This window comes from Dromaius novaehollandiae, chromosome 12, assembly GCF_036370855.1.
Source record: "Dromaius novaehollandiae isolate bDroNov1 chromosome 12, bDroNov1.hap1, whole genome shotgun sequence".
Lineage (NCBI taxonomy): Eukaryota > Metazoa > Chordata > Aves > Casuariiformes > Dromaiidae > Dromaius > Dromaius novaehollandiae.
In genome coordinates this window covers 3,629,518-3,655,486 of record NC_088109.1, presented here as the reverse complement: position 1 = coordinate 3,655,486, position 25,969 = coordinate 3,629,518, and the positions used below count along the sequence as shown (strand labels likewise).

Here is a 25,969-nt window from a genome sequence, read left to right as displayed (position 1 = left end):
AAATGACATTAGATTCAGTCCTTGTCCCAGAAGTTGTATTACGGAGAAAAAGCTTTAAGCATATGACTACAAGTTATTTAATTGTTCTACCATTTAAAAGAAAATTTAATGTTTCACCTGTACATATAGGTACATTGATATTCTGTAGTCCCATGACAGTGGCACTTCAGCTGCTCCTCGTGTAAGCAGAGCAATGTAATTTGAAATGCACTTTGGATTCCTTCCGGAGCCAAAGCCAAAACAGATCCAAACCAAAATACTCCCAAGCCCCATCTCAATTCAAGATCAGCTGTCTACTCACTGTATTTAGTCTTTGTTAGGACTGAGCAGTTCTCTGAGCACTTATCTAGCACCATGTGAGGACCAAAGAGGTTTGGACAACATTCCAGTTTGATGCATGTCTTTCTGCAGAAGTCTGCCACCCGGTCTGCTGTCCTCACGACTTCCACAGTTGCACGGTAACTCTTCCCTTTGTACCTAACGTTGAAAATGTAGTCATAATCCAGCAACCCCCCAAATACCAGGATAAAAGTACTTCACTGAAAACTGTGTAAGAATATTACTTTAAGGATAAACTTAGGGAAAACTTGAGCGGTGAGGAAGTCTACAGACTGACAATTCCAGGAAACGGGTAGTCTTCCTCCCTTAAAAATCTCATAACAGATTCTAAAGCAAAGGAAAAAGCCAGCACCAAAGAGACGCTGGCAGTATCAGTCCTTATGGGACTGCAGATGTGTCTACTTGTCACATGGAGAGCTGCTCCCTAAAACCTAAGACCAAGGCCACCAGTCCACACCAGAGGCCAAACAGCAGCTAATAAAAGGTAACAAGCAGACGGCCTCTAGTGAGCACACGCTACGTGCTCGCTACGCACGTACCATAGCAAACAAATGAGCGACGGTCACGTTCCCCATCAGCTTTCATCTAACTGCTGAACTACTTGTCAGGACAGTCACTTGCCATGACTCCACATACGGTTCTTGTTTGACTTTAAAGAAATGGCATTTTCTTTTTGTCCGTCAGCCTTGCAATGACACTGACAGAGCTGCACTGTGAAATAGCTGCTTGAGTCATGCATCATTTCTGCTCTTTGTTCTCCCAGCACAGCTACTGGCATGTGCTGGTATCTATTAAGGATGCCTCAGGCCTGAAAATTTCCAGCTAACACACTGAAAAAACAAACCAAACCAGCTCTATTCTCATTGTCCAAGGAGCTCTGATCTCACTACTGTGCTAGAAGAACGTACACAGCAATTTCAGTAAAACCAATCGAAAGATTTTTTTGCCCTATTCTTCAGCTATATTTTTTATTTACATTAAATTTTCTTATGACCTTCCCATTATCCAAATCCAAATACAGGTTAATGCTTCGATGTATGGAAAGGTGTCATTTTGCACATGAAGCTGATCCAACAAAAGAATTACTGGCTTGCTCAAGACAACACAGTAAAGTCTGTGCTACAGCACACTGGGAAAAAAAATTAATTTCTAGTAAGCAAACACACTACTCTATATAGGAACATCTGGATTTATCAAATCTTGGCAAATAAAATCACCATTTTTTCCTAGCCACGGAAAGCCAATGGTCTTGCAAAGAAGCTCCTACTCAAAAGGTTCAGTAGAAAAAACAGGGAGCACTTTAGACTGCTGCAGAAAGAGGCTTTCATGCCACGTTATCTCAGAGCCTTGCTGCAACTTAATTTCAGAGGAATTTTCTTCCGCTGTAAAATTTGCATGGAAATGCCATGGAAGTCTGAGAAGCTTCCTAAGCAGTATATGCTTCTGCTTTAAAATACTGACAGTCATCTTCAACTGAAGTTTCTTAAGCCTCATCTGCTGGTCTGCCGGTGGACATGCTGTTATAGTAGTACCACGCCATTCATATTTCACCAATATCAGTATCAGAGCACATCTGACACATTAAGGAGTATTAAAATCAGTTGTATTTCACCAGATGTTCATAAAGGACTTCATAAAGATTTGGAAGTTTAGTCTGGCAGCGTCTTAATATGCTGTAAGCATTTTTTTGCCCTATCTGAAACGTAAAAAATTAAAGCACAGACTGCAGACAACATTACTATTGGAATCAACTGAATGAGGAACAGGACAAGAATTTACTTGGCTTTTAGGGTCTCTCCATGCCCATGCCATGCAGCCTCTTCATCCAGCTGAAGCTCTCGAAGGACACGGCTGGGTTTGTAAGCTGCATTGATCAACAGAGTGAGAACCTAAGGGAGCGGGAGAGGGGAAGAAGAGAAAATGTGTTTAGGTTATTTGCACAATAAATCTTTTTAAAGTGCTAGAGTGGAATAGGAAATTACTTCTATTCATCTGAAATAGCCAGCATCAAAGCACTCATTCATAGCAGGATTACAGCTACTGCCCAGTACTGCCAAAATGAAAAGTGAGAACAGACAACACGTAGGGCCTTGCCAAACCTTCAGAATTTGACTGCAGAGACATGAGCATACCCAGCAATTCCTCGTCTTTGCCCTTGGATTACATGTCACTAAATTAAACTGCTGGGCAGGATACTGCAGAACTTGCATAACCTTGGGTAAATCCGAGTTATTATCTTAGAGACTGTTTAACATGCAAACAACTGCTGCAGGATTTTGCTCTCTATAAACCCGCTACTTGCTACAAAAACCATACTCCACAACCTTAAGCTCTCCTCTGCTTTACTTTCATGAAGCATGGTAAGGCCTATAATATAACAAAATCAGAAATCTTCTGTTAAAGTAAAATAACTCAAAGTTGTGAATTTAGTGGGGGATAGGACAAAATTTTAATTCAAAATATATTTTTTATTTTTAATATAAGCTTATCCCAAATCATTCCCAATTTGTGCACAACCTCAACATGCCAGACCCACAGCTTCAGTCCTACTAATGCAGCAGTCCACAGCTCTACAACTCTGCTGAAGAGTATTAAATATAACGCAAGCATTAAACTCGCTCTAGGATTTGTACATGTGATTATAGGCATTACTGAAATGAATACAACTAAGCTCATGGGATTGAACTTTCAGCAATACTCAGAATCCGTACATCAACAGGATTTGGGCACGCTTTATGCTTCAGCTGGTGAAGAAGGAAAGCCTTCTTGAAGATTAAATGAAGCTGCCACAGAATTTCACACTTGCTCTTTTGGAGTGCTGCAAATCTCAAATCAAGCTTACATCAGAGCACTGAAATTTGCAGGAGGGTGGGGGGGGAACGCTGTGGCATTCACTCAGTTCTTGCCCTATGACGGAACGATCATATCAACAGCGCGTAGCATCCTACGTGGGAAAGGATATTCAGCATTTGCAAAAGAACATGCCATGAGACCAAACAGGAAGACCCACTCCCAAGGAGGACTTAAGGCCTGAAGACGCTGCTTGCTACAGAACCTATTTTTTCCCCTTGTCAAGGACTGCAAAAACTGTTGCTTGAAAAGTAACAAGTGACATTTAAGTTGTCATAAAGGTCCTTAGGCTTGGTTATATTAGCTGCAGCTTCCTCTCAGAATACAGATTCACCACGGCAGATCAAACCACTGTTTCATGAAACCAGGATTTTATCTTAGCAGCCACTAGTGCCATACACTTCCGAAGACAGTAAATAACTCTTCCGTATTCCATATTCCGATACGCCATCTTTCATGCCCTAATGCCATCAGTCTCAAAGTATACAATCTTTATCCCATATAGCTGCAAGCTGGTATTAATTCACCTATCTGAAATTCCAGTTAAGTCATTTAACAGCAACATATTCTCTGCATTGAGCAAGGCACAGTAGCAGATTTGTTCAAATAAGGGATACATCTTAAAGGCAGATTTCCCCTCCAACTTGAGGATGCAATATAGTATTTTCCAGAGGCCTGGACTGCCCCCGCCCACCATCTAATTGACTAGGTTTGAGCTTGAACTTAATAAGCCAAGCAGACGGTACAGGTCTGCTTAAAAATTCGCAATTGCATCCCGCCACCTCCAAGCGCTGATGGATCAAGCACATGTTTGTAAGACACAGCGTAGATAAATGATTTAAGCAACATTATGGGCATGTTGAAATACAGACTTTGATTTTTAAGTCAAATATTTGAAGATCAAAATGAAGGAACTGATCTTACCCAAATGTACAACTGTGTGTGTGCTGGTATGACACATGCAAACCTCTACACACAAGACAAAAAATGAACATGCACCCCCACTAATGCCGAAACAGTGGATGCTCATCACACGACTAAGGGATGACTAAGGGTTTGTTTTCCTTTGTTTAGTTTTTTGACTTTTGTTCCTTTTGCTTTGGAGGGAGAGTGGGGGTAAGAAGAGAGAAAGCAAGCTGGTTTTCTGTATGCAAAAATGGAGCTTTTTAAATATTCAGCTTAAAGACAGCTGTTAGAGCTAGACTCTTGTTCTACAGTATGCCTGCCAGAAAGTCCTTCTGTCTCTGCAGTAAGAACTACTGGAATTCTTTTCCAGTTGTTATGATACATGGTAGGGAAGGTAAAAATTGCAGAAAGGTTGAGCCAGTTCCAGCATTTAAAGCAACCATTTCATGACAGCTCAAGTGTGCGTGTATAGTTACGCCTTGGGAAACATTCAGCTTCTCAGCTCAGATAACAACTGCACCACAACCTTTTTGGAGATTTCAGAAAAATAACTGTTGCATAAAAGTATTTGTAGATTTGCTATAAAACACTTTCAGGAGAAGAGACAGTTTAGCATTAAAAAATGGCCACTTCTCCCCTCTTTTCCTCCCCCAGTTATATTAGAAAACAACACCATGATTTTGTCTGATCTTTGCAAATCACATCCAATTTATACTTGCCGTAAAACATATAGTGTTCTTTTAATTAATTTCCCTCTTAAAGTAGTTTTCCATTTCTCCTAAGACCAACTATTTCCTCTGTTCTAACAACAACATAGCAAATTGTAAAGGAAAGTTTTGCGGATTATCTGAAACTACACTCTGTTTATTAAAAATGATGCCCATATTACAGCTATAAAAAGAAATCAACTCTTTCAGTCGTAGTAATAATAAGTTACTCTATTTTAACCTAAAACAAAGTTTAGCAGTTGAAGGCTGACTACGACTGACAGAACAGAGACTTTTACTCTGTTTCCAGCCATTCATAAAACAGTGCATGACCTGCACTTCATTTTGAACAAAACCAGAATTCTTTGTTCATCATCAGCTTCTGAATCCCTTAAATGTATTAATTAGACCGCCTATCTAATTACAGATGGGTGGAGTTAACCACACACTGCTATGAGCAGATCCACCACGTAAAACAACCTTACCTCTTTCAGAACCAGAACGCAGTTCCCAGGTCCCACAGACTGGGGAAGCTCGGCAATCCTGCCCTTGTTCAGGTACGGCCCTGAGAAGCACCGGTGGTTAAAGTAGATCTTTGGGCAGCAGTACTTTCCATTAATTACCACTGAGAAATGAGAAAGAGAAGATTTAAATCACACAGTGCAATGTCCATGGCAAAGAGGGACTTCTTGCAAAGCTTAATATTTTGCCTGCTGCAAAAAAGGAGGGAAAAAAAAATACTTAAATCATGTGAATTTGGGGAGCTCAGCGGTCACATTTGCAACGACACCGCCAGTTATTCAATGTTGCAAAAAAAATACTCTTCATATTTCACATGCATGCCTGCACACTGTGACTGTAATGACAGCATCCTCCAAGTGAGGACAAAAGCCACAAACCAAACCTCCCCTCATGACTTGGCAACTCAACATGCTCTTTTGGCTGCCCCTCACATTTGCCCTCTGACCGATGATCTCCTGCAGTCATTTCTAATGCCCTAATCCTTTGAGCAACTCAGAAATCAACTCTAAGGCTAGCAATGCCACTGGGTACTTCTGTAAGGATGAACACCAGCTGTTTGTACACAAGAAGAACGAGAGCATGCTTGGATCGGAGACTCTGCCAGTTTGTTGTTTCAGGTCTTTTGTTCAAAACATTTCTATTCTGTACTATGAGAAACCTGCGAGAAAAAAACAGGGAATCGCTCATGAACGAGTCACATGTTTTAACTGGCTGATGGAGGTGGAACTTACTTTTGAGTCTGAGCAAGTAAGAGTGCGAGAGTAAGCTGTAAAGCTGTAAAACTGTAAAGCAGCGATCGAAGCCATGGAGAACAGCCAGGTTTAAAGGGAAGCTGAGGAGTGAGCTGTTTCAGAAGGCAGCTCTTTTCAATACTGAAGATCAAAAAGAACAAACATGAGGGATCCCCTAGGAACTAGAAAATACTGGGAACCGAGCATCCAAATCGTCTCCATGGAGATTTTATGGGCTGTTCAGGAAGGACAGAAGCAAGCTAGACCTTTCAACTTTGAAAGGGAAATGATCTGGGCCTGTATGATGTCAGAGAGGTTAACACAGACAAAGGCACATACAAACATGACTTTTTGCTGATTTAACTCTTTTGTATAAACGGAAAGGCAAGCTGCTTTGTCATGCAGAGAGGCTGGTCTTGTTCAGAGGCCGTCCTGGCCAAGGGGATGAGGCAGCTGACGTACCAGCACGGACAGAAAAGGCTGCGACTCTCTCTGGGACAGAAAGGGGTGAAAGAGGACATGCTCAAAGTTAGCAGACTCACAGAGATGAAAGATAAGATACTCAGCCACATCCCATAATACCAGAACTAGAGGGCACCCACTAAATCTGCTGGGATTTCTTTTTATTCGTTCTTTATTTTATTTGTTTATTTAAGTACTACTTTACATAGAAGAGAATGAATTTCTGGAACTTGCTACCACAGACAGTTGTGAAGACAGACCATACCAGCAGGGTCAAAGAGGGTTTCACAGATAAGGTCCCTAAATTAAAAGTAAAGGGACTAAGCAAGCATCAACCCTCCTACATCCCCCTATGGAAACGGTTATGAAAAACTGGGCAATATGAAGGGAATAGACCACAAAAGTGATCCAGCTTTATGTGCTCTCTCTAAATAGCTCCTCCTCTTGCCATTATCAGAGACAGGGTCCAGGACCAGACAGATGCGTCATGATACAGTAGGACATTTCTTTGTTCTCTTTGAGAAGATAATTTTAGACAGATTAAATTAGATTTCCCAGAAGAAAAAGATTTTATAGGTAAACAGACTGACTGAATTGACACAGAAGGATCACTGACGCAAGAACAGAGAAGCAGCCTAAATCTAGCCAGGCTACAGGAGCCCTCAACTCCGAACACAAGACCCACGTGGGTGGACTCAGAGGCCTACAATGCAGAGGACCACACACTTGTCCAGCCTTCTGTTTGAAGTGGGCCTCAAGATGATCGCCAGGGTCCCTTCCAATCAACAGTTTTGTAAGCTTCTGAGTTATCTTCTTACATGCTAGGAAAGCAGGGAAGCATGAGTCTCACTGAAAATCTTTTCTGAAGAAATAATGTGCAATTTATCTGGTGAGAAAAACAATGATTTATGTTATTCTTCAGTTCCAAACCTGGCCATTAGAAGTCCTCAACCTGTGTCTTTTTCAGGAGGAAAAAATTATAGGAAAAAATTATAGGAAAAAATGAAGTGAATTAGGATGTTGAAGAAATCAGTTATCTAAAAAAACCCAGATACATCAGTTGCCACCATCTTAAACTTTTTCAGAGGTTTCATAGCTTGGCAACGCCAGTTAACTTGGATTAAAATACAGCACAAGTGAAATTGGTAAGCATATTCCAAACCTACATTAGCAAGTGGCTCCCATTTGTGGATAGGACTACATTCCAACCAAAAGAAAAAACCCCCCTCAATCTACAGGTTGCATCCACATCATCTGCAAAGTGGGATTTTAACAAATAATCACCTGAATGGTGGAGTTCAAAGGAAAGTGAAACTGTAAGAAACAAAGCTGGTCATTAATCAGGAAAGAAAGATTTTTCCCTGGCTAGTCTGATGCTTTGTGGTATTATAGCATGGAGAACAGGCAAGACGACAACACTCCCAAACGTTTGGTAGCAGGGGCACTTCCTACACACTAATTCCATACAAAATTTCCAGTCAAGTAGTATCATCTCCCCCAAATGTCTGTTGTCACAGAAGCTGGCAGAGTTATCCTCCACTGTTCACCCTAAACTGCAATATCACACCAATTTGCATTTTTACGCTCTTTTCCCTCACTAGCAAACAAAAGATGCAGCAACTGATGAAGTGACCTTTGTAGTTCACATCAAGTTCGTTAAATCTATGAAATGATTCCATGCTGCTCAAAATTTAAGTTCTATATAAAAATGTATTGTGAGACACTTATGGATAAAAACAAAATTGTTCTACTCTAACAGGGTTGCAGTTTTGACTGAGTAACACTACCATTTAAAGACCTAAATTTCAGTAGTTGATAATGGGCAGATAAATAAACAAAGTCATGTTTACATTATGACTCTATTAAAAACCAATTAAAATGCAAAGCAAGCACTAATCATTTGTATACAGCTTACATTTGGTGCAGCCTCAGATGTGCATTTCACTGAACAGAAACAGCAGAAGAGGCATTTAGTTGCCAAACAAATAGATCTGCATGGCTGTTTCACCAGCAGATGTACTTATTTGTCATATTCATTCTTGCAACAGTTTAAAAAATTATTAGATTTTGCCATCTGGCACACAAAGCAGTTTACTGTTTGAATTGCCTGTGTTTATCATGATGAGAAAGTTATCGTAAAAAACAGACTAACCTGCTTCTCAAAGCTAACAGCTCAGACTATAGGGGCAGCGTGCCTATTGTATTTCTCCCAACATTATTAAACACAGCAGGTGACAATAAAGATCACCTACATAGGTCACAGTAAACATTTGGCTCCACATATCCACTGCTAGTCAGGGGGATAAGGTTTGGCATAAAAATCTAATTTCCAGAGTTGATGCTTCAATTCCAGAGTAATGTTTCAATTGCTGGACACACAAAAGTAATTGTATTCTGTTGCTCATTTCATTGTTTTCTGCCATCTGACAAATCATCACAGATGGAAATCTTCAGACTTTTTCCTTCCCTTCTCCCAATACAAAAAAAAAAAAAAAAAAAAAAAAAAAAAAGAGAACCCACTGTTGAGCAGCTGAATGATGAGGCATGCATTTAGAGGATTTTATTTTCTTACCCCCACCCTCCCAGATCAATACCTGAGTCGGAAGAGTTTAGCTCCTGGTTCTTTAGTCCATCATGAACTGTCCTTGAAGACAAAATTCTGAAATGGAAAGGAGATGGTTGGGAAACGGGAAGGATGGTTAAGGATAGTCACCCTGCAGTTGCTAAAACCCAGTCACTAAACCCAACAATTTTCTTAACTCCAGGTCCAGCCATATTGATCTGCTTTTTTCACAGCCCCTGTTTTGTAATATTCTTCAACTCTACTCTGACTTTTTTTCATGCAAAGGCTATCGTTTTGGATTTGGAAACAATTACTGTACTGACACAGCTTGCAGTAATCATTACTTGCTTGAAGTATGGGCTGGCATGCAGATAATGAAGTCACACAAAGCTAAATACAATAGTTTACATCTTCTGTCTCCTTTAATTTCATTTCACGGCACAAGACAACACAACCGTCTCACCTTACATACTTTGAAAAACCACGGATTTAAAAACAAACACAACCAAAATGACTCACGTACTCTGATAAAAACCCCAATTACAAAAACATGGAAGAACAGTCTGCTCAGTATTTTAGGAGCAATGAAAACATTGGCAGGACTACTGATAGATCTGGTATTTATAATGCTATAAGAGTCAATAAAACCAACTGTTAGGCAATCTACTGAGCATTTTTTGAGCAGGCTCACATGAAGGAGTCTTACACATGTGATACAAAGTTTGTAGATTAATTGTAGATACTACTAGAACTATTCTTTCCTTCTTTTTCCCTTTTGGCCAGTCTGTTTTTTTTTAAAACAAATCTGGAAGGAGAAACTAGATGTACCTTGAATGAATGACAGTACTCACAGTAAAGCTGAAATTTCTGATCAAACTGTGTAATAATCACAGCCACACATTAGGGCAGCTCTATTTCTAAGCATGTCTCCATTATAGAGCCTGTATTACTTAAAAAAGGAATATAACCAAAAGGGAGCCCAAAAAATTCCAGCAATTTTCCCTATTACAATAATCACCTTTAAAAAAAGGCTCAAGCATATATTGATAAACACATACTTAAGGTTAGGCTAGTTTTTTCTTAAGTGTACTACAATGTGCACAGATAAGGCAATCCTTTAAAAATGAAAGAACAATTACAGTCTCAGATCCTCAACGACTTGAGCTATTTAATAATTCATTTGAGTTCCATTAACATTGTTAAAAATCCAAACTCCGCGCTTACTACAGCCTATTTCAGCAATGCAGGAGGTGTTTCTCCACACCGACAGGAACTACAAGCATTGCGATAAACGGACTGTGGAATCTCTCGAGCCGCAGTATCACACTTCTACGAAGCTAAGCTAAGTGAGCATGATTGACCAATTAGAAAAAAAGATTTGTTACTTACTGTTTCTCTGGTTGAACTACTGCAATTTTTTTCTGCTTGTTTACTAAAAAGAAGGAGAAGAAAATACAGATCACTAAATACAGGAAGAAGCAAATGAAATTTCCATTAGAAAATACTTACTAGACATTTCCTCCAAGTTACATGCCAAAAAGAATAAATGTGCAGAGTCACTGCAGTTGTTAGAGAGCTGACCCACCTGCACACTAGAAGCAACCTGGTCCAGATAATTGGAAGTGATGCAAAGGATTTGGCACACAATTTTCACTAAAAAATTAATTAAAACAGGCATTCCTATCCCCAGCCTGCTGTGAAATCTCACCTTCTCTGCATCACTGTTTGCATCGTATCCCCCTAAAATATCTGCAATACCAGCCAAATAGGAATTATTTGCCTTCCCTTTTCCTACATGCCTTCCAAAGCTGCTGAAGTATTCAGCAAGGCCTAACTTGCCAGCTAAACGGCACTAGGAAGTTCAACACTATTTAACTTCGAAGTTGCATGAACTGCAAACTAGCTGGCTAGTAACACGTATTGCTAAAGCTGTTTGCTATGAGAAAAAAACTATGCTGAATCTAAAAAAGTCTGCTAGGAGCTGGGTCTACTTTTCCAGCTGCAAGTGCTAGCTATCTGCAGAAAGCACCCAAATCTATAACAAATTCAAGGCTTCATGGATGGCAATTACAGAACCATGCTTTGCCCCATTTGAAAGTGCTAGACTGTGATATTCACTCTGTGTTGTCAGATACCGTCCATTTGATGACGCCCTGTGGTATGTCCTGCATTCCTTCAGTTTTATTCTTAACTGCCCATCATGGTTATATTCTGCATACTCTATTATATTTCATGATGCACATGAAGCAGATGTGTTTACAACTGATATTGTATCAATTTCTCCTTTCTTCAAGCAAAAGATTCCCTTAAAAAAAAAAGCAACACAAATCTCTTCAGCAATTTCAGGCTTGGTTCCCACAAAGTTTGGGGCATGTCTTTTCTAGTTTCCTCCTCCTTCCTCTGCTCTTGGCATTGCAGGCACTTCCCAGATGAGCTTCTCTTGCTTTGACTTGCAGTAAACAACAGCTCACTCCAATCTTACCCCATCTAATAGACATTCAGGAAGTTCTTCAGTTTTTCCATCTCTCATTAAACTTTAGTAAGCAGAGCTCTCTAACCAGTTGAGAGAAGACACTATTTTACACTACTTACTAGTGTAATTATAATAGATAGGATTTACTTTTCAACATTTTGTCAGTAAGGGATGACGACCATCTGGCCCATTTAGAAAGTTAGCCCTCTATTTCAAATCCAAAATGTATACATACTCAACACTGTTTTGTTGCTACATAATTTTACTTGCACAACCAAGTATAAAATCAAAAGAGTCAGTCAGACACATGGCAAGAACAGCTCAGACACTTAAAAATATATGTGTGTGTACATATACAATTTCTTCAATTTCAAACCAATTTCCTTATTGTGGCTAATGTATTGTTCTCCCACACCTCTTACAGCATGCAAGTGTCTCATATCGACACTGCCTGTTTTGGAGTTGTTCTATGGATTCAAATTCTATCAAAGTACCTCTCCCAGCTGGACCAGTCGGGGAAAAGTTGCACAAGGCATGGATTCTCTGTATAGGCTGAAAGTTTCCAAATGTAGTGATGACAGACCCAAGTTCTGCAGTAGCTGCTCTTGAAGGTTTCACCATCTCTTATCAATCCAGCTAACTATTACAAATAGAACAGAACTGATACCTATTGCTCTGCGAGGAGGCTGGAGCTGATATCCATTCGTCTCACACCAACCCACTGGAAATATGTTCATTGATTCCACACTCACTATACAGTCAGGGACGGGCTTTTTAGAGCCTGTTTTGTTAAGAGAAACAAAAATTGAAACAAATTAAAAAAACAATTTCATTTGGTTAATGCTTGCTATCTGCCAGCAAAGTTGCTTTTGCTTAAGGTGCCTCCGGAATGCAACATTGATTGTTTACTCGTCCTCTTTTACTGATCAGACTCCTTCCTGATCTCATTTATTTCCTCCTAAAGGCTGGAGATGGGAATTCACCATCCACAGTTCAGTAGATGTGCGTAATGCATGATAAGTGCATGCTGATGCACTTTCAATTCAAAAGAAATCGGATTATAACAGAAAACACCTGATAGGGGCCTATTCAAGAACATTTCCAAAAGTTCTCTTCCTAGGTTCGGTCAAAACTTGGCTTAGGATGGAAGTCACTCTGTTGTAAAAATGTTACAAGGTCCTTGCTCTGTAAAAGACACTGATCAGCCTTTTGCATAGTTAGTACATTAGCCTAGGACTGACAGACTGCATTAATATAATTTTTGCTTGGTTTAAGTAACTACTGCTATCCAAATCTAACTGGGAAATGGACAACGCAAATGGACTTTGCTGGGTTTTTATTGCAGGAAACGGTGAATTGCTGGCCATATTTAGCAGATACTGAGTTTGTTCCAGATAACACTCGGATTGGATGATGGTACAACAGAATGAGTGTAAGTGTTAGTATCCTCTCCTTTGTCAGGCTTACCTTCCAGCTGAAGCCAGAGGTAGGAACCTTTCAGCTTGGTGACTGTAGCAATGCAGACTTCCTCCGAATCGACTGGGTTCACAGCCTCGAGTTTCATATTCTCTTTAAATCCATGGTCAGAAGTTAACTACGAAAAAGACAGAATACTTCAGTGAAATACCATTTGTATTTCCTGTTTAAAATATGAATAGCCATAAACAGGAGTAACACACAAAAGCTTCACTATTTGGAAATCATGGGCTCAATTGAATACAGAAGGATACTCAAGGAGTCACAGAAGATTTCAGGTGATTAGCATATTGAATACAAATAAGCTGTATTACAAATCACAAAATTTAAGTTAAGGAAAAAAAGCCTCCATGGACAGACCTAGAGGACATGCTGGTACTCAAAAACGTGGAGGCTGAGACTCCCTGGAAGGACAGAGTCCCTTGTACACAACCATGAATTCCCTGTCAGTTGCTATCAAAATGATGAGTCTGACAAACAGTCTGACCAGGCTCCCTACTCTATCGTGTTAGCTTGGAAATCCATTTTAAATATGCAAATAACATTCCTACTTCATCCAAATGAGGCCTAGCAGACAGCAAAGGAAGCTATCTTTTTTGCCTAAGTAAAATTTTACTTCATGACCCAATTTACTTCACATTTATCTAAAATCTTCTAAAATATAAGAATGGAGATTTATCCACATCTGAAGTGCCTGGATTAAAGATGACAAGTGACAGCCAGACAAAGTACTCTTCCTCTAAGATCCACTCTGCAACATAATTACAAAATCAATACATTACGACTTCTAGAACTAGCCTACACTGATTATCTCTTTCCTGAGAAGAGCTGACAAATGCAATGACCTGTTCTGAGATGCCACACCTGACAAGATAGAAAAAGGGCAACAACAACTCATAGCTAGCAACACCTTCCTCAAAATAGATAATTATTCCTTTTAATTTCTTCCCCTAAGCATTGCAATAGCCCAAGTACTGTAAACATAGTTGAAAGACAGGCGTTGACAGCACCCTCTTCTGCGTGACAAGGCACTCTACTTTCAAAGAGAGCAATACTATCACTGTACCAACAAAAGCCCCAAACCTAACAAGTACTTCAGGTACCGATTAATATAACGATTATCTGGTATTAATTTTAGACAACTTGGTACTGATTAATACAATGAAATGAATTTTTCAAGCTAAAAGGAAATAAAGAAAGATTGAGAGAGAACGCCAAGTAAGTGAAACAAGGCCTATGAAAGGCCCTGTTTCCACAATTATATGAGCTCCAAGAATTGATGTTACTTTATGATGATTCCACGAACTCTTACACATCTCATCTTCACAAACTACCCATTTCTTCTCAATTTACACTATTTCAACTGCAGCATTTGCTCCATCCCCTATTTATGTAGGAAGCTGGCATGAACCTACTTCACTTCACCCTTATGTGCACTCTCCAGACTCCTGTTTCATCAGTTATCATAGGTAATTTAAGTCAAAAACATGTAAACCATTCTTCTCACTGTCATTCACACAACGGAGGGAAAGGACATTTTTGTGCAAGCAGCTTACCAACGGGAAGCAGCTCTGGGGAGCTGCCTCAGCACCACACTGTTTGAGGTAGTCCGCCCAATCAAAGTCCTGCCCAGGATAACCTACGCAAAACACAAGCAAAAGGGTTAATTTCACAGCATGAAAACAAATGACTCACTTCAAGCTGACCCCAGTGAAGATCACTGAAATCCAGCTGGGTTCACTCGAGCTTGTCAGCTGATCATGGCTTCGGTAAGCCATCTGAAGTCAGCCCATAGCGTGGTTCTCTTGTCTTTGAGATACCCTCTTTCAAGAGAGCTTATTTTTGCTGCAGAGGGGCTTTGCGCACTGCCCCACCTTGATTCCCATTTTTGGATTGAAATGGCCTCAAACTAAAATGAAGTGACTTCATAGTGCGAGCTGAAGCTTGAATAAAGTACTTCTGCTAAGCCGACAACAGCAGCAAGCAAAACCTGGGGAAGCGCTTGCATCCTTTTACAGGGCACAGGCGAAATTCCGGCAAAGCTCCTGCAAGGTTACTCCACTGATGCAGTGCCAACTCTAAATCCTCTCATTTACTTTGGATCAGGTTTGGGACCTGTTTTCTTCTGTTTTTCTTTTTTTAAGTAAAGAGAGCACCCAAAAAGCACTCAGTACCAATACATTATTCTATTAAAGATATCAAATACCAAGCCATTAAAGAGAGCAGTTGTTCCTAAGAGGCTAGTCTAGTTTGCCTATAGCTATAAATCTGAATACATGTTTGAATGGAGAAGCCTTAACACAGAGTCATCAGGAGACAGAGCATCTCTCTCTCCAACAGCAGGACAAATTAAATTCTGCTTGGAGGAAATATTTCTCTCCCCCATGATTTAACAAACTACAAATAACTGAAGGGAAGTGGGTGGAAAAGAAGCATGCTGTCACGATAGTCTGCAAATTAGTAAAGGGACAACAGAAGCAGTTATCCCAGTAGTGACTCAGAAGCACTTCCCTACAAGGGACTCCTGTGACTAGGGTTTAAGATATGAAACAAAATTTTAAAACCAGTCTAAGAAAGCGGTATTACCCTGACAATCTAACTACGACTATCTTAAAATATTAAATTCAACTACCCCTAAAGGGTGGAGGGGTACCCAGAACAGGACCCGTTTATTTTTCCCAGTTCTATCAACATCATCAGGCATCTTGAGACCTCACACAATTCAGAATACCCATCATTGCCAGAGGTGCTACCAGAAGGGAAGCTTAAAGTCTTTGTCAGCTCTAGTCACATGTCTAGGCAGCTATATTTCATCTTCCACATGTGAAATTCTAGGTAATGCCAGGTCAAGCAAAGCCACTTTTTATACCTTACACAAGGACAGGGAAGACAAGCATCCTATGCTCTTTGCTCCTCTGATATCATGAGCAGTTAAAACAAAACATTCCCAGTCCAGTGGTGGTGAATAAGAATACTGAGTCCCTGGTTTTACAACACCATTGACATTTCGATTTTGAGAAAAGGTGTAAATAATTCAGTAGCTGAATATCACTCCCCAGCTCCCTTATGTCCTGAAGCAATGTTTCAGCAATCTGCTACCTTGCCTCATAGGTCCTTTGAAAAAAATACTTAATTATCTCCTAGGTGATAAGATACCCAAAAAGTATTATAAGACACTGGGCAGGAATATTCCATTTTGACCAGAAGCAAAAATCTAATGCAATGACTATGGGCTTCTGATACCATGTTAATTAATGCTGAAATCAACACTGCCTTCAGCTCTGGAGCAGATCCTCCATTCATTCAAACATTCAAGTTTTTATTCAAGACCAGCATCCCCAGCCACTGTCATCTCCTCAAATCCAAGGCTGCTCCCGGAAAACTTCAGCTTCTCTCAAAGCTGCCGTTTCTCAAACTTTGATCTTTCCTGTTCTTTGCTTGTGCTACTGCACGTAATTCTGCAAAAGTGTTGTCCCCAACATAGTACTCTGGGGACTGGCCACCTACTTCCTTCATAGAGGAGCGAGCACAACAAGCTTGCACAAACATACCTCGTGGGGGACTGAGATGCAAGCCATTCTTCAGACTCCACTGCACAGGGAAAATACCAGCACTGTTGACATGACAAATGTAAGACTGGCTGGTTGTGTGTTCTGGTCTCAAGTCATCAATTTCTATCATGAAATATTTTTCATCGTATACCTGTAGTTAGCCAAAAGAGAACCACGTGGTCTTTAAAGTAGCAGATACTGAACTACTTCTCCCTCTCCCCCATTTGGTAACTTAACACAACTTACAGTGTTGCTGTTTAATAACACCAAATACACAAAAATGGGTTCATCAAAACACTACATGCCAGGATAACTCATTAAACAACTACAAAGTTAACAAGCTTAGCTGATAGTAGCAGTAAAGCAGGTGCATGGTATCTTGGTTTTAAAGTTTTTCTTGCTACAAATAGGAAATATGGAACTGTCTTATGGAAAAAGTAAACAAACTGGAGTTTGAGGCTTTATTATTATTCTGTAAAAACAAACTGCTCATTTTGACGATATTTAACTGTGATAGACTGTCACTAGCAAAAACACTAAATTCCCGAAGTAACTAGAAGCAGAACAAAAATCAAGAAAAATAAATGACTATGCTTCACTTGGAACTGGTTATGGCTTTGTAGAAATATATTTGCCTCCAAATTGAAGAAACTATAGGTTAGAATTTAAAAGAGAGAGATCACTGAAATATAATGTATTATCTTGAGAAAATATTTGTCCAAAGGAGAAGGCAATATTTTCTGGAAAATTTATTTTTGTGTGTGTGTGTGTGTGTGTGTGTGTGTGTGTGTGTGTGTGTGTGTGTGTGTGTATGTTTTATGTCATGCAAGAGTTGATTTACTGCATGAAAGCAGGTCTCTTCTAGGACCTTTCACCAGTTTATTAACACAGGAAGGTAGAAATTGCTCAAAATCGGTTCATGTTTTGGAGTTTACCTTTCAATTTCTAAATCCATGCATGGGCCCTTGTTTGAAAATGAGGCCACCTAGACACTTCAGAGCTTATACATAATAACAACATTGACTTTAGCAAAAATGAAAAACAAAAATCCATCTTCAATTGGATACTCAGATTACGAGAGATTGTGCTTCATTTTAACAATCCAAGTTCGACAATTTTAGCCATTGGTCTTTCAGCCTGTATCTTAATAGAACCTTCCCCCTCCTCTTTAACCCAATGTCTTCCTCATCAGCAGTTGTTTTACAGGCACTTGTCCTCTAAGGCTCAACTATTTCATCTGAACACTGTTTTGAGATTTTAAGATAATCAGTTAAGGAGAATTTCCTAGGCATTTAAGAACAGAAGTGGCAATTGAATTGAATGTTAACAGGACAAGTTAATAAAGAACCCTGGTACCTTGACAACTGTAGCAGGAGAGATGACAAAAGGAGCCAGCGGATCCACAGCTTCCAACTTCATGCCTTCAGAGAATGAATGCACTCCAATCACAGGTTTGTCCTGAAAGATCAAGCATCAGACTGCTAATTACCCATCCTTCTCCATCAGCAAAGACCTACGTTAAACACTTCAGCTAAAGAGGATAACTTGAGCTTTTATTAGTTCATCCTAAGGAATCAACGTGTCAGAGTACAAGCAATGGCTGTATAATGAAAAGGCCAACTATGCCCTCCCAGGCTGACAGTTTTCTATGAATTTTAGAAAATAGAGTCCCAAAGATTTCATCATCTTGTGTTCTCCAGAAGGAAGCAAGATTTCACAACACAAGGTGGTCTAATAAGTCAATTAAAAAGGAGCTTTAAAAAAGAAGAAAAAAAAATATCAGTACTCATCATGAGCTAAACTAAAAGAACTGTAAACATTAAGCGTTCATTTGCAGCCCAACCAAGAAATCTGCAAAAAACGTGTTCCTGCTCTGGAATTACAAACATCCCGCTCTGCATATGATCCTTTAGCAACACATTCAATAGCCAAACTAAGGACCTGCAGGGACTAAATTTACATTCCCATTTCTCTCAAAATACGCTGAGCATCAAGAATTTTATTTCAATTCATATAAATTTAAATTCAAACTCACTAGCAACATTTGCCTGCACTTAGAATATAACAGGACATATTAAACAAGCATACGTATCATACAATATATGTTGCTATATCAGGTTACACACATTAGGTCATACATGTTTAACTTTTTGATTTACTTAAAAAATTAGGAAGAATGCAGTAACACTGCACTCCTCCAGAAGGACAGTAATCAGTAAGACCAGCTGGTAGACAACTGGAGATGCCACTATAAAGGATCAGAGTAGGGAATTTTTCCCAGCATAGTAAGTAATGGCTCACATAGTTGTGAGGGGTATGGGATGTGTCGTCTAACTTAACAAGAACTGCATGGTAATATGATTTTTTTAAACTAGAGGGAGAGAGAAAAAAAAAGTCAAAAAAAAAAAAAAAGAGTCTGAACAACAGTGGCAGGCTTTCTTCAACCATTTCTTAGGAATATAACATTTTCATTATATCATCTGTAGCACTAAATTATATAAACTGTGTTTTTACCTTAAAAAGATCAGTAGGAACTGATGACTCCTCTTCCTCCTCTTTCACCTTCTTCAGGATCTCTTGCCAATCTGCTTCACTCTTCAAGGACCTAATGGCTTGAGCAAAATCCAAGGAAAACAGTGAATGAAGTCGCCTCCTCTCTCTGTCTCTCAGAAAGCAAAGCAGTAAAGCCAAAAGTTTGAGATGTGCTCCTTTAAGTGCTAAATTTGTATCTGTTCAGAATCTGTGCAATTATATTTCTCCTTAAAAACATACTGCTTTGTTAGACTTTGGGATATCTTATAAAAAAGGGACTAAAGTCAAGCTACTCTGGATGATCTGTATGTTGCGAGGTCTAATTTTTCTTAGAAAGTGGAGGTCACATCAACACTGAGAATAGCTGATGGAGAAAATGCATGACCAGGAAACAATGTGTAGCTGGCTAATGTTAGTTTGTCTTAGGCTTAAGCAAGCAGACAGCTAAAGAAACATCCCAGAATTCTGTGCCAGTTGCCTAAGTTTTGCTTTTAGTGTCTGTAATTGCACATCACACATCTCTCTGATAGAACGGGAACTACTTTTACTAGTAATATGTATAAAAGGCTCCCTGAAGTCAAGCCTGTGAGGATATCAAAGCCTCTCATGTAGACATAAGAAGAAAATTAGTCTAAAACCTAGATTAAAATCATGACCTAATATTTTTAAAAGGCTTTATTAACTTAAATAGTGCTTTGAAATCCATCCATCTAGTTTCTGTTAGTGAACAGGTACAAGCCAAGTCACTAGTCCAATTTCAACAGAGATTGATCAAGCATTAGGCAAAGGCAGTACTCCAAGTGATTTCAATCAAAATTGTTTTGTTCTCATGAACCAGATTTCTTCTTAGCATAAAGGGAAAACACACAAAACCCCAACAACAAAAACAAGTGTTCTAAAAGACCTGATTTTCCACAACTAATAGCATAAAGTGTGCCAGAACCTTAGATGTGTATCTGCCTTTGAAGAAAGGCTTTACAGGGTAACTCCCTCTGCCAATGTTTTCCAGTTTTACCAAGGTTTATTGCTTTGTGAGTTATCAGTGATAGAAAAGGGTCCTGTGATGGCAGGAGGGTAATTTCCTGCATAGGAGACAGATAAACTTTCAAATTAGTTTGATTAGTCCTTCCCAAAAATAGATAAAGGAAGCAAAAGCCCAAAGCCCAGAATAATTACTGTGAAGCACACAGCTCTGGAATAATTACCGCTATATAGAAGAGGCAGACAGACACTCAGCAACAAGTTGATCTGAGACCTTGCTTCATCATTTGACACCCCGCTACTTGGATGACCAGAAACAGCTACCATCCACCCTGACAGCGGAAAATGATCATCTGTCCTTTTTAAGGACATTTTTATATGCCTATGATACCTCTTTAGATAGAGCCTTAAGTAGCCTAGTGGACTTGGAGTCCCTACTGGGAAAGCTCCTACTGAGCAGTATTTTAACATGGAAAACTTGTTTACTTTGCCCCCTCACCACCTTGCAGTGTTCAAAAAATTACTTTCTCCCTACAGGAATAAAAACCTACCAAAAATAACTGTAAAAGCAATCCTTTCCTCTGTATACACTACTACTTTGCACAAACAGGTGGAAAATTTTGACAAGGAAAAGCAGTTAGCAACATTTGAACAAATGTGTGAAAAGTCTTGCAGTACTACTTACTGATGTTTTCATTTATATTTCACTTAGGTACAATATTTGTCGAATTGTACACTGATTATATGCAAGCGTATGTATGTGGAATACAGATTTAGAGCACCAAAGCAACAGCAGCATTCTCAAGCCTGTGAGTACAACCATATAACAAAGATGTACGTTTTGAAGTACCTAAAGGTGGTTGCAGGTCATATCCCTGTTGAGCTGCCCACCCCACTTGATGAAGGAAAGGGTCCAAGTAGAATATCCATTGGTCAAACTTGTCAGAATCCTCCAAACCTTCGTATCGCAGCTTAAGTCTCCCACCCACGTTTTCTACCACGTTGACAATCCAGGCTTCCAAGGAATCCCGGAAGTTTTGCAGTTCTAGTCTGGAGCCTGGTGCAATGAGATCCAAAGGATTCTTCCCTCTGTGAAGCTAGAAAAAGAGAACAAAAAGAGCATAAACCAACCTTTTCTGTATAACAGAGCAAAACAAATCCTGTACTTCCACTTCTATTCTGTCCTTTATACACATCCTTTCTGAATAACTGAAGCATCAACACAGCAGTAAAGAAATACAACTCTCTTACTAAGGGTAACAGAATTTACAATGTTTAGGATCTCTGCTGCTTGCAGCAGAGCTTTTGTACTGCCTGTAGATACAGCCATACATTTCACACTAAATCCTGTTCATCTTTTTCAGAAGCATTAGCCTTTCATATTTGAAGTTTGAAGGAAACAAGGATAAAACTTTTTAAAATTGACTCCTCTAGCAAGTAAAGACGATGAGACAGAAAGGATACAATGATAAAAACATTAGCTGCAAGAAAGATTTCAATGGTGTTTGCCAAAATATGATGTTCTGTACTTTACAATCAGACTTGACATGAGGTGATCAAGTATTAAGTGCAGAGAAGGGGATAATAATTTAGTTCTTCACTAGGAAAGATGCAAGATGCAAGGGAAACAGTAATCTGTCCATTAGCAAAACCAAAAAATTGTTGAAATGACTCAACTGAGAAAGGGGACAACACAAAAGGTCAGATAAATAAAGACTATTTCCCTAAAGCTATGCAAAGGCGAAGCAGCCTAGAAGGTAGACTGAGACCAAAAGGTGCTTAAAAAAGTTCTTTCTTCTGACAGGACTAATGAATAAACAGCCAGCCCAAACCTGTAGCGACAGATATGTTCCAGGATAACACTATCAAAATTAAATGCTGTACATAGGAAACACTAGACAATGGAAATAATTTTTTCTTAAATTCCGCATCGTACTACAATGCCACCTAAATTTATGAAAGGAGTTGAACTGACAGTCTGAATGCTGGTGCTGATTACAAGTAGTCACTCAACAGTATCTTCACTGGCAAAGACGAGACACGCCACAATTTCAAGCCAGCCCATTCCAACACTTACCCCCTCCAGCAGGTTAGCAGGAGCACTGCATGCTCCTTTCAGCACCCGCTGAAGGAACTCCTCCTGGTCAGGTATCTTGTCCTTGATACCTAAGTGAAAAGTGAGGAAGAAAGACCATGATTCTTCCTGTCCGTTAAAGATTTTGGGGGCAATGAGACATTACTATGTTCTTGTGCTGTTTAATTCAGAAGAATCTGCAATACACCCATCAGGAACACCTTAAAAGAAGAAACAAAACAAAACAAAACCCCTTTCAAGAAAATGACAAAGCTGCAGAATTTAGTGGATGATGATTATGGAAACCACAAGTCTCGGTGTGAAAGTAATCCCAGTTTTGAAACTGAGCTAACAGCTCTCTCGTGAAAGAGCAATCTTGCTACCGTAAGTCACGGGATTTCTGGCAAACACAGCAGATAACCTCAACTTGTCATCAGAAAAGCACCACCTGCTCATAGCAGCAGTTAGGAAGGCTGCTCGCCAGGCTTACAAAGGAGAAAAGCATACTTTAAGAAAGCGTGTACTCCCTCTTTTTCATTTAGAGCCGTTACCTTCAGGCACTTTGAGAATCTTCTTGTTCTGCTCGCACCAGCCGATGGGGTGTAAATCAGCTGTCAGGATATCACACCAGAAGTCAGCCTTGCGGTCTTCCCCGTATCCGTCGTAGCGCAACAGGAGCAACTGCCCGCAGGTAGTAATGATGGTGGCTACCCAGTAGGTGTTTTGGTCAGACTTCACAGCAACTTCCAGCTTCATACCAGGGGCAAAACCATTCTGCAAACTCGTATCCACCTGAAGAGAGAGAAGGTTGCCACATTTCATCACCTCACCGAAACTTTGTGGAACAACGTGGAGAACAATTTAGACACGTTCAATAGTAAAAGCTTCAAGCAGAATATCATCCAGCCTCCTCAGAGAGGCAACTCTGTCATGTTACGTGACCCAAATTAGATTGCACACAGTCATCATTAATGAAATCTCCTCCTCATTTCAGAGCATCTTCTTAAGCTTAAATTAATACATGCATCTTCCTGCCCTGGGAAATACCTCACGCATTACAGAAAGGCTCTCCAACTCACAGCTGGGCTGTCAAGCTCAACAAAACTAGAGGTCAAACTCAGCAATATAACCTTGATGTTTGGTGTTAAACAACAATATTTCCTGCAACCTTTTTGGACAAAGAGCCTGCTTAAAGTATACACACATGCTTTAGATAACATCACCGTCTCCTCCACCATGTTCATTTAAGCAGGAGTGAATCTGCACATACTGCAGAATATGGATGTTTAACTTCTCTATCCAGGACCCCAAATAATTTTGTAAGCAGCACCATCATATAAATTGCATAGATTAATGTAAATAGCATGTAGTTCTTCAGCGGGCTTACTGTTTGGCCCTTAGCTACTGCCAGAGCATCTGTGCACTGCGTGCGTAGACGGTGTGTGTGGGCGAGGAATCCGACGGCACAGCAGTCATACCAAAGTGTGAACTCTCCCCTAAAAAGTAAGGGCGAAACACGAAGTTCCTTGCAGCCCTAACGTTTCTGAGCATAAACACTCCTGAAAGGGCAGACAGACCCTACCCGTTCTGCTCCCACTACAGTATGCTCCTGGGCTGCATTTAATTCCATAACCTCAGGCTTAATGCAAAATCCAGACTGACGAGCCCCTGTTCACAGCTGAATTTAACTGGTGTTTTCTTCCTTAAATGGTCCCGAAGTCCCATTTCCTCTTTGAATGAACGGCTAGAAAGGCTTCAGTATGCGGAGATGCAGTAGATATTCTCTGGGTTATTGATTACCAGTATAGCACTGATGGCTCAGTAACTGCCATGGCTATTACAGCACATACTGGTTTGCTAAAACAAATAAAACACCACCAACACCCCCCTGCAAGAGAATCACATTAGAAAGAAAATCAGATGCCTCTGTTTAAGTGTTAGCACCTTTAGGTATCACATTCTCCACTTACAGAATCCCCTACTTAAAAACAAAACCAGCAGGACCCGACACCTGCAGATCGCTTTGAAGTGACAGAATAATCTCTTCAAAAGATACTGCCTTTTTGAAGGGATATTACAAAATACTTAATATTCTGATTCCCGAGAGAGAAGCCACGAGCTCCACACAAAGCCTGAGCAAGGGGAAACTCGGCGCAGCTCCCTACGGCCAGGCGCTGCGCGGAGCCTCGCGGCCGCGTTCTGCGAGAGCCGTGTTCCAGCAAAACCGACAGCGACGGATGGAGCTTCCCCTGGGGCCAGGCGCATTTCCCAAACGCCAGGCGCACGTTTCCCTGGTGGATACGCCGGAGACCAAGAAGTTGGCACCCTCTTCTGGCAGCTGGGCCGGACGACACCACTGCGTGGTTTAATGCGCTGAACTTCGTTTCTTTGGACTTGTCCCCTGAGAAAACGAGCTGGCAGAGCGTCTCGGGAAGCGCTCGGAGGATATTTGCTGCAGAGCCGTGGATCCGAGCGCGCTACCTTCCGCTTGCACACACGGCAAGCCGAGACGGCCACTCGGCACGTAGCAACATCAGTCCCTCACTGCTCCTTCCCAGCACGTCTTATCCCCCAGTGCAGCCACCGAGTTTGTCACAACTCAAACGAGGGTGTCCGAAATCGGCTCAGAAAGTCGCTTTTCGGCATGTTTACAGAACGATTTCTCCAAGAGCTCTGCTAGTACAATGCAGGAGACCACATGGAAACGGGTGCTAACACCCCGAGCGAGAGCTGATGCTGCTGCTAAAAATCCCTCAAATAACATTTCAAGCTAGGAAGAAATGGAGGAGAAAAGAGGAACATAAGGAATATTACGGAAGATAAGATGAAAGAAAGGACAAAAAGTATTAAGATCATGCAAATACACATAGCAAATACATGTGTTCAGATGATACTGAACACTAACTTTATACACATTATAAAGTTGCAGAAAGGAATTAAAAAAAAAAAAACCATTAAACAACTCTAATGAAAGTGTATTTAGACGCAGCATGGGGATGACAACATTGGCACCTGGAGTCACTCTGCGTATTTGATAAGATCTTTTTCCTGCTAGACTGTATACAAACAGTCACTGGGATCTCAATAGTGTTTACATTTTAAAAACACAAACAAATTACATATTTAAACACCTTTGAGGAAATAGCTCCCATTTTCCAATGCGTTTTGCCCACAGTAAGAACAAAACATTCAACTTAACGTAAGCATACAAAAAGAAAGGAGGGGGGCTCTCATACATCAGCAGGTCTAGCTCTTTGCTAGCCCAGGCTACGCAATCACGGATTACCCTGCAACCTGCTCGGGTACCTCCTGCGACGCGAGTTAGGTATTTCACGCCCACTGCTCATAACTGAAGGCTGGTCACAGTCTTACTACTCCAATGCTTAAAAACAACAAAACAAAGCCAAAAACCTTAAGCTTCCATCTAAAGTTTGGTTATAGCCAATACATGCCCATTTATGGTGCCAACGTTATTCTTCAGCTTAGCTCAATGATAAAAAGTTGTTGCTCTTCAACTAGAGTCGCGCAGACTGCACTTGGAGGGACGGCTAGCAGCTAGTGCAAAGACATCAGTGCTCGTGTGCTCTCCACTGCAAACCTCTCACTGGATGTATCCTGGAATCACACCAACCTTTTCTTCAGGCTTCATCACACGCACAGGTTGTCACTGTCCTCCGGGAGGCACCGAGGTTCTCCTCCGCTGTCTTTTCCAAACCGTTACCTTCTAACGGACAGCAGAAATCCTGAGCAGATAACTTTGCGCTATTGAATTTCTATTAAGAGAAAGATCTAGGTGATGCTG

The 25,969-nt window shown here is 40.4% G+C and overlaps 1 protein-coding gene across 2 annotated transcripts in view; it reads right to left on the bottom strand.

Annotated features, from left to right (window-relative positions):
- SFMBT1 (Scm like with four mbt domains 1) overlaps positions 1 to 25,969 on the bottom strand; it is an 85,421-nt gene that overhangs the window by 8,113 nt on the left and 51,339 nt on the right. For both annotated transcript variants that reach the window (XM_064518679.1, XM_064518678.1), the window contains 14 exons: positions 22,719 to 22,959; positions 22,171 to 22,259; positions 20,944 to 21,190; positions 19,095 to 19,192; positions 17,937 to 18,038; positions 16,581 to 16,731; positions 14,586 to 14,668; positions 13,021 to 13,147; positions 12,221 to 12,334; positions 10,470 to 10,512; positions 9,112 to 9,176; positions 5,288 to 5,427; positions 2,119 to 2,228; positions 302 to 477 (listed from right to left, as the gene is read on the bottom strand). In XM_064518679.1, the coding sequence (XP_064374749.1) occupies positions 302 to 477; positions 2,119 to 2,228; positions 5,288 to 5,427; positions 9,112 to 9,176; positions 10,470 to 10,512; positions 12,221 to 12,334; positions 13,021 to 13,147; positions 14,586 to 14,668; positions 16,581 to 16,731; positions 17,937 to 18,038; positions 19,095 to 19,192; positions 20,944 to 21,190; positions 22,171 to 22,259; positions 22,719 to 22,959 (1,786 nt within the window). The remainder of the gene's footprint in view (positions 1 to 301; positions 478 to 2,118; positions 2,229 to 5,287; positions 5,428 to 9,111; positions 9,177 to 10,469; positions 10,513 to 12,220; positions 12,335 to 13,020; positions 13,148 to 14,585; positions 14,669 to 16,580; positions 16,732 to 17,936; positions 18,039 to 19,094; positions 19,193 to 20,943; positions 21,191 to 22,170; positions 22,260 to 22,718; positions 22,960 to 25,969) is intronic.